Here is an 8,311-nt window from a genome sequence, read left to right on the forward strand (position 1 = left end):
CTGGCTCCGGTACCGGAGAATTGCAGAGATGGCAGCTTGCACCTATTTGATTTTTTTTTTTCCTTTTCTCAATGCACAGCAAATTTGGCTTTCAGTGCGTTATCTCTTTTGTTAATGCAAAAAGATTCCCTGGGCGAAAAAATTGCTCATAATTACCAGAGAGATGGGGAAACTGCATTAGAATAAATAAACCTGAAATTACTGTAATTATGTTGTGTTTGATGGGCCCGGCTTGTAATCAAGAAGAGAATACAGTGAAATGATGCTGACCCTCTTGGGTTTGCAGCTGTACACGCACTTTGGGGTCTTTTTTTTGCAGAAAAGAGTCATTTTGATAATCATTAAGCTGTGTGTAACCTATTTCAGAAGTGTTTTAAAATGAGGTTCACATTTTTTGAACAAGGGGGGAAAAATCCCAAAATTGCATTTTGCCATTACAGACTCATACATAAGGAAAGGTTGTGTTTTCTAAGTGACAATTGTTAAGACATAATATTCAAAATCAGTATTTAATCATTATAATGAGGTATTGTTTAAATATAACCACCTTTAGATTATTCATAGTTTAATTAATATACTCATTATGAAAATCTTTGAATCAGATATTTGATGAACTACTTGTCAGTAACAAGGCAGCATTAATTAGGCCTATATTGAGATTAACATTTTTTAAAAGTACAACCGCTTATCATTATAATAGTGCCTAACTGAAGACCGCCTTCGTTGAGCTAAAACTAATAATTTCTCTATTTGAACTGTTAGCAAGAGATTATTAAATTAGTATAAGCTAATATCTCGAAGTATTAAAATCCGCTTGACCAAATAGATTTTGCCTGTGGCTCCAGGCATTGAGCCCTGGCTGCCGTCTGAGGAGCCCGCATGAGAGTCGGATGCAGGAGAGAAATCTGCCAAAAGCTCCCCGGTAGCGAAGTCCCATCTTGCAGGCAAGCCGAATGCAGGAGTTCCGTGTCCCGGCGCGCGGGCTCGTCCTCTCTCAGCTTCGAGGCCGGTTCGCACACGCATCCTGGTCTTGGAGGTCTCGTTTCCCCTGTTGGCGCTCCAGGTTCTGGGGAGCTGCGGGAGAGGAAAACCCCCAGCCCCGTCCTGGAAGGGGCCTTGGGGTCTCCCCGGGCGACACCCCCACTCCCTCTCCGCTCTCTCCATCCCTTCCCTCCGCTGCCTCCCGCCCTTTCCCGAAGGGCGTCGGGAGAGCCTGGTGCGTCTGATCTTTCACCGGCACCAATTGAAAAATGGGTGCTTGTCACAACACAGATCATTGCCTCCTTCGTTGCGCTCCCCACCGCGCGCCGCAAAGGGCCCCCCAAGGCAGAGGGCCGGCGTCGGAAGGCAGGTGTGAGGGAAGCGGGAACCGCTCCAAGCAGCCCGTGGGGACCCTCTGCGGTCCCCACCTTCCCCAGGGCGGCCGGGGGACCTGGGGCTGAGGTCGGGCCGAGACGCCCGGCCGCGGGGCGGAGGGCAGGCCAGGCTGGGTCACCTGCTCCCAGCTCCTGTGCGTCGGAGCGAACTCGTCTGAGCGGTTCACTGTAGCTGCCCCTTCACAGCCTGGCCTGTAGACCCTTCGGGCTGGGCTGGGGTCTCGACCTGGCCAGCTCTCTGGTTCCAACAAGTCCGCGGAGGCCACGCGGCCCTTCTGTGGCCCCTCCACGTCTCCCAGGCGCAGAGGAAAAGCCTGGGGTTACAAGGCGGGAATGGGGCTCTCCTTGTGGACGGGGCCTTGTGGGTGGCGGGCAGGTGGCTGTGGCGCCCCGGGGGGCGCTCTGAGACTGCCTTCCGCAGCTCACTGGTTGACTGGGGGCAGCCTGACAAACGCGTCCTTTCGGGCCCTTTCCGGTGGCTGGCCTCATCTTTTCCACGTCGAGATCCAGCGCCCGTCCTCCGGGCAAGCAAGAGCCAGGAGGCCAGACCCTGCGGAGGCAGAGGGAGAAGCCCCGCGTCCCCCTCTCTCCAGGCTCCTAGGCCTTCCGCAAGGTGCCGGGACATGTATGTGAGTGGGTGAGGGGAGGTCACTCAGGTCTCCCTGGCCAGCTGTCTTTGAGTTCTGCTTTGATCTCCTCTCAGCCGGCCTTCACCGTCCCTCTGGCTCCTGATTCCTGTCCCTGTCACGCTGCACCTGTTCCTGATTCCCCTTCCCAGGGACACCCCTAACCCAGGGAGGGATCAGACCCCTTGGCAGTTAGGAGCAAGAAGGTAGGCGAGAGCCGTTCCAGCGGGCGCCCCGCAGGCCCAGACCCCACGCCCTGGTGTGTCCGGAGTCAGACTCTGCCCCTGCAGAGACCCCAGAGGCGGGAGCCAGGCCAGCGGGCGCCCCGCAGGCCCAGACCCCACGCCCTGGTGTGTCCGGAGTCAGACTCTGCCCCTGCAGAGACCCCAGAGGCGGGAGCCAGGCCAGCGCCCAGCACCCGCTCACACAGGACACCGCACAGCAGCTCTTTCTCGAAACCATAATTTTACTGTCTCAAAGAAACTTTATAACTTATTTACAAAGTTCTTTTTTTCCAAGATACAAAGCAATAAGTTAACATTCTCAATATAAAACTAAACTTTGACATAGAGAACACAAAACACGGTTGATTTCAATTAATCACATTTTCCAAATTTCACGAGTAAAATGTCAAGATTCTCGTTTCACAAAGCATCAGGTTTTACAGCCACACACAACGGAACAGAAAGAAGCTAAGCTTGTGCAACATGTTTACAGAACAATAATAACAATAATAATTAATAACAACAATATGTACAGCGATTAGATCCTGCACTGGAGGCTGTGTTCAGGGGGTGGTTGGCATCGCTCTGGTCGAGCCTCTGGGGATTGTTGTAAAGCTGCTCCTGTCTTACTTTCAAGCCCACTGGCATCAGGGCACTGGCTCACGCCCGTCTATTTTCTCACCGCGGCCCACGGGTCTTCTCTCTTTCTCCCTAAGGAGGGAATTCAGATTTTCCTTCTTGTCCAGGCAAGGGGACTAAGGGTTCTTCTTGAGATGAGAAATTGTGTTGGCTTAATTTCTTTTTTTTTAAAGTAATATGGGACATGTAAAATATGCAAATCATTCGGCTCCAACCTCTTTAAAACCAGCGAAGTACAAAAGTTACTGTATAAGTTAAAAATCACCAGGTTCTTATTCGTTTTTCCGGGTGCGTTTAAAGTAATCGGTCTGTTGGGCCCGCGGCTCCTCGTGCCCTACAGAACTGCGCACTGGCCCGCAGTCAGCCTCGGGCGCGGCCCGTATCTCAATAAATAAACCCCCCTCCCTCCAATTTCCCCTCACTTCTCAAAGGAGCTACACAGATGTTTAGGCAGGCCCAGGAAAAAGGCTGAGAGGACAAAATATCCCAGGATCCGAAACCGCGCCTGCTCAGACCTGGTGACTTTTTTCAGAGGCCACAGGACGAGGACAGCGGAGGACGAGGACCTCGACGTGGCAGCGCACAGATAACAGAGCAAGAGGAGACGAGAGACGGACGGGACAGAAAACAGCTTTTGCTTTTTCTACATTGCGTATGTTTTTTCCTGATACTCCCACACAGCTGAGGGTCGCGGGCCGGGTCCGGCGGGCCGTCTTGCTCCTCCCGCAGCTGCGGCTCCGAGGCTTCTCTCCGCTGTGACCGAGTGGCCCGGGCCAGGCGTTCCGGCGAGGGTGTGAGCGCGCCAGGGAAATGGCCGGTCCAGACAGCCAGGGGCTCTGAGGAGGCGCTCGCATCCTGCACTCACTGGTCCTTCTGCTTTACCTCTGGTCCTGTCTCCGGGTCCAGGGCACACGGACTGGGCGGAGGGACCGAGAGGCGAGAGGGACCCGGACCCGGAGAAACGCGGAGGAGCCAGGCAGGACCAGGCGCGCGGCCTCACATGAGCTGGGGCTGCTGCATAGCTTCCTGGTGCGCCGAGGGGTACCACGACGTGTAGCCGGGGATGTAGGAGCCCGCGCTGCCGCCCGCGCCCTTCCCGGAGGAGGAGCTGGGGTTCCAGCCCGGCGGCCCCGGCGGGGATCCGGCCGACAGCGCCCGGCCGTTGGCCAGCGCGCCGCCCTCCAGGGCCGCCCCGCCCTGCTTCATCAGCTTCTTAAACTTGGAGCGCTTGTTCTGGAACCAGATCTTGACCTGCAAGAGCGGACAGCAACGTGACTCGGGCTCGGTCCCTTGTGCGGGTCGTGGTCGTGGGGAGATAAGGGTGCGGCGGGACAGCGAGAAAGAACGTCCCTGCTGCCCTGCGCGACCGGGCAGCTCCCAGCTGTGGGGGCAGATCGCCGTCACCACCACCAGCACCAATAAGAACCACAGGTTCGGGTTTCCGACCCCAGGCGAGCGGGGCCGGCCGGCAGGTGCGGCTCTCCCGGAGCCAGGGGGCGTGGTGGTGCGGGGCGAGCGGGGCGCTTAGGCCTGCTCTCGCCTGGGACTCAGGCCAGCCCTAGCTGGCAACCGTCTGGGGAAGATGTGGCGCCTGCACACACAGAGCCTTCAGTTCCAATGTGAACATCAATAAAAGAATCTAGTGAAAGACATTTATTTGCAATGTGACCCACCTTCTCTTTGCCATCCTTTCTGCTCTTGAGTGAGTTGGGGGCTTACTAAGGAGGCCACAAAGTTTTGTTAAACTTTCATTTGGACTTATGTCAGCCTTTCCTAAGCATCCGTCTCCCTAGTTCTGCTCCGAATCCCGTTTCGGTCGTTGGAAACCCGCACCAGTCGTCAGTCATCAAAATGCCCATGGACTCCCCTGAGTCTGAGAGAAATCCGGGAAGGAAGGTCCGTTTCTCTTCCAGGGCCTGGGTCTTGGGAGAAATGAGAGGGCGGAGGCAAAGGTCCCCCAACCCCAGCCCGGAGAGGAGGAAGGAGAGCGAGAGGGAGACAGGGGCCCAGGCCCAGGCCCAGGCCCAGGCCCGGAGTGATTAGACACACACTTTAAAGGCAAAGAAGGGATTAAACCCCGTGTTTATCGTTCCGGTTGTCCTGGCACGTGTGACCTCAGAATCCCTAAACAAAACGTCTGGGGAAATCCTCCCTGCGCCCTAATCAGATTGTCCAGGGACGTAGGGCCAGGCAGCAAGCAGCGGAGTACAGAGTGCGGAGAGAGCCAGGGAGGAGGAGAGACGCCGGGAGAGCCGGGAGAGCCGTGGGGGCGACTGCGGGCGGACTGACTCACTCGCTCCCACAGTCTCTCCCTCCCCCCTGCCCGACCCTGAGAGCCAGGGAGCAGAACGCGAAGCTCCGGGCGCAGGCGGCCGCGGGAGGCCCGCACGGCGCTGGGGCAGCAGCGAGGTACCTGCGTCTGCGTGAGTCCCAAGGAGGCCGCGAGCTCCGCCCTCTCGGGCAGAGCTAGGTACTGAGTTTGCTGGAACCTCCGGTTCAAAGCCTGCAACTGCAAACTGGAGTAAATCGTCCTGGGTTTGCGGATCTTCTTCCCCTTGCCATTGAAGCGCACTTCGCCGCCTTCCACCACCGTGCTCTTCTCAGAATCAGCCCCTGGGGAGACAGCAGAAGCGGGTCCGTGGTGAACAGGACGGACGGTCTTTAGTGTGAGGAACCGAGGGCCAGTGGCTACCGGAGGGTGGCGGGGGCGAGGCTGGGGGAGAGGACGCTCAGGAAACTCCGAGAGCCAGGGAAGGGGCCCGAAAGCCCGAGGGCCTGACCCGGCCTCTGCAGGCGGACTGGGGGAGTTCCCAGGCGCGCAGCTCTGCTTTTGCAGGGAAAGTTTGCTGCTTTTGCAGGCGGTAGTTGAGGTTTAATTACCCATAATTGCATACATTGTTTATAGCGCTACGCAATAAATAATTACCGAGACTAATACGTGAACATGTGGGTTTCTGTTTTCCAGCGGGGCAGTGTGTGCTCGGCGTACGAAGCCACCCAGAGGCCCAGCCGGTGCCAGGGGACGCTCTCGGGTTTATTTATCCTTTGCTAGATAGTTGTTAGCTGGGTGGATTTTAAATTTTTTTTCTTTGCTATCACAGGTACCCATAGATTGATACCCGAAACCTCCACTGCTTCGGCGCCCTCCCCACCCCTACCCCACCTCTCCCTCACCCTTTCCCTCCTCTCTCTCCTTCTTCTCCCTCTCCCCTCCCCTCCCTGCACCCTCCCCTCTCCTCCCTCTCTCCCTCCGTGCCTCTTCTTCCCCCGCTCCCGGGCAGGCACACGTACCTGGATCTTCCAGGCGGCTCTGGGCGAGGCTGGCGCTGCCCGGGTAGGACTGCACGGAGCTGATGTAGGGACTGGACGCGTGGCTGCTGACCGAGTTGACGTAGGGGTAGCCCAGCGGTCGGGAGAAAGACGAGGCCGAACTGTAGGCGCCCTCGGGCTGCGAGTGGCCCGCCGAGTGTAAACAGTGCATGGAGTAGTGCCCGTGGGACATGGGAGAAGGAGACATTTGCTGGTTGGGCGGCCCAAACTCCATGAACACCGCCTTGCCCGACACCGGGCTGTTGAGACTTTCTGGCATGGTGGTCATGGTCATCTCTTCTCGCGGGGGCTGGGTGTGGGTCTCTCTCTCCTCTGCTTGCCTTTTGGGGGGTCTCTGTGTTTCTCAGGACAGGAAGGAACCCAATTTAAGCGGAACAGGGGTTTTCACTTTCCATTCATAAGAAAATGGAGTTTGTCTCTTTGAAAAGTCTAAGCATGATGCTGTTGAGCTCCTCAAACTCGCTTCAAAGCTTTGACTCAGCCAAGGTCATAAATATTCATGAGCTGACGGAGCTGATTGGTCCGCTTCCTTGCATAATCACCCGGGATTGGTCCGAGGCGCTCCGGCTCCGCTGGACTAGAGCGGACGAAGCTGCTGGGCCTCGGGAGAGACGCGTCCGCACTCCTCGGCCGGGGCTGGCTCCTCTGCAACAGAGCGCGCCGCGGGGCGCACAATGGGCTGCCGCGCTCGCGCTGGGACTGCCGTGGCCCGCGGTCCTTCAGCCTCCCGCCTCCCGATGCGCCTTACTTTCCAGAAACAAGCTGCGACCCGGCGGCCACCCTACCGTCTCCAGCCTCCTCCCGCCCCAACACCGGGGACCCCGGTACCGCTTCGCCTAGACGCCCCCTCCCAGTCTGGCACTGAGCTAGGGCAGCTCTAAAGCCTGGTCGCGGCATCCCGAGCGCGGAGTCGCGCCCTGGAGACGCTGGAGGAGGCCAACAGAGTGATGCCCTCCCCGGCTTCCCGTGCCTAGCGCCTCGCTGTCCGGAGGCCCCGCCCTAGCCCGGGTCCACTCCGCAGTATCCCTGGGGTGAGGTTTGGGGCCCTCCCGGCGAACTCACTTACTCGGCCGCCGCGCCGCCGCCGCCGCTCCTTGGGGCCGGTTCGCATTGCTCCAGGCCCAGCTGGCCGCTCCAGCCCGAGGCTGCTCAGGTCTGATTAAAGCAGTGCGCGCGGATAGCCAGGAATCTTCGCCTCTCCTCCCAGGAAAGGCGGCCGCACCGCCCCTCGCCCCCCGACCCCCCTCCTTCCCCTTTCCCCTCCCAACCTTCCTCCACCACCCCTCCCCTCTCCGCTCCCTTTGCGCTGAGTGCCCAGGGCTCACTCGCCCCCCTAAGGCGCGGCACCAAGTGGAGCCTAGGAGCGAGCTAGCTCAGTTCTGCCTGAGCCGCGGACCCTAGGTGGTCATTTTCCGGCCTCCTGGGGTCTGGAGAGAGTACAGGGAGTTAGAAGTCCTGGGGGACACCGAAACTCGAGGCAAAACCAGGCCAATGGTAGTCTCATGTATCTGTGTGTGGATATGTCACTCATTGTCGCCCAGGACCCTCCTAGTCTTCGGTGGTCAAAGCGGGCCCCACTGCGCCTGGGGGGCAGGGCTGGTGGAGGCAAAAGCTGCCAAGGCATTTTCTATCTTCTGGGGCGCTAGGTACAGAAAAGTGCACCCCGCCCCGCCGCTGTCACCACCACACAGACACCCCCTCGAGGCACGGTGAGAACCACACTGCCTTCAAGGGGCTGTTGGTTTCCCATTCCTCTAGCTTCACGGTGAATCCCAAATTACTTTGTTAGCTAATTAGAAAGTGTTGATAATTATTTCTTTCATAATTTAGCGGTGTGGCGGGAACGGTGAAATGAGCTTGTGAAAGTTCACACGTGCAGATGTATTAGTTACTGATTCATTTGATTAAATGGTAGTCTCAAGTGCTCGGATCCGCAGCTGAAGGCGCCCCATTAGCATAACACTGATGTTTAATTTTCATACGCATAATTAGCCATATATTTAACACTAATAGCAACATGCAGCCTTTCAGCATTAAACAGCACGGGATTTGATCTGGCCTGAGCTGAACCTTCGCCGATATACCTTCCCCTGTTTGGAATGCGCAATGATCGCAG

General features: G+C 57.4%; 1 protein-coding gene across 2 annotated transcripts; it reads right to left on the reverse strand.

Annotated features, from left to right (window-relative positions):
• Nucleotides 1-2,468: 2,468 nt before the first annotated feature.
• On the reverse strand, nucleotides 2,469-7,350 carry DLX1 (distal-less homeobox 1). Of its 2 annotated transcripts, XM_066279863.1 has the most exons (4): nucleotides 7,262-7,350; nucleotides 6,157-6,840; nucleotides 5,279-5,478; nucleotides 2,469-4,116 (listed from the first exon to the last, which is right to left on the reverse strand). In XM_066279863.1, the coding sequence occupies exons 2-4, from the start codon at nucleotides 6,467-6,469 to the stop codon at nucleotides 3,862-3,864; spliced, it is 768 nt and encodes a 255-aa protein (XP_066135960.1). In that variant the 5' UTR covers nucleotides 6,470-6,840; nucleotides 7,262-7,350; the 3' UTR covers nucleotides 2,469-3,861. The 2 variants fall into 2 exon arrangements, with proteins under 2 accessions (XP_066135960.1, XP_066135961.1); XM_066279864.1 differs by lacking the exon at nucleotides 7,262-7,350 and having other exon boundaries at nucleotides 6,157-6,904.
• Between the last annotated feature and the right edge of the window lie 961 nt (nucleotides 7,351-8,311).

The sequence above is a fragment of the Saccopteryx bilineata genome, chromosome 5, assembly GCF_036850765.1.
Source record: "Saccopteryx bilineata isolate mSacBil1 chromosome 5, mSacBil1_pri_phased_curated, whole genome shotgun sequence".
In the NCBI taxonomy this organism is placed as follows: domain Eukaryota; kingdom Metazoa; phylum Chordata; class Mammalia; order Chiroptera; family Emballonuridae; genus Saccopteryx; species Saccopteryx bilineata.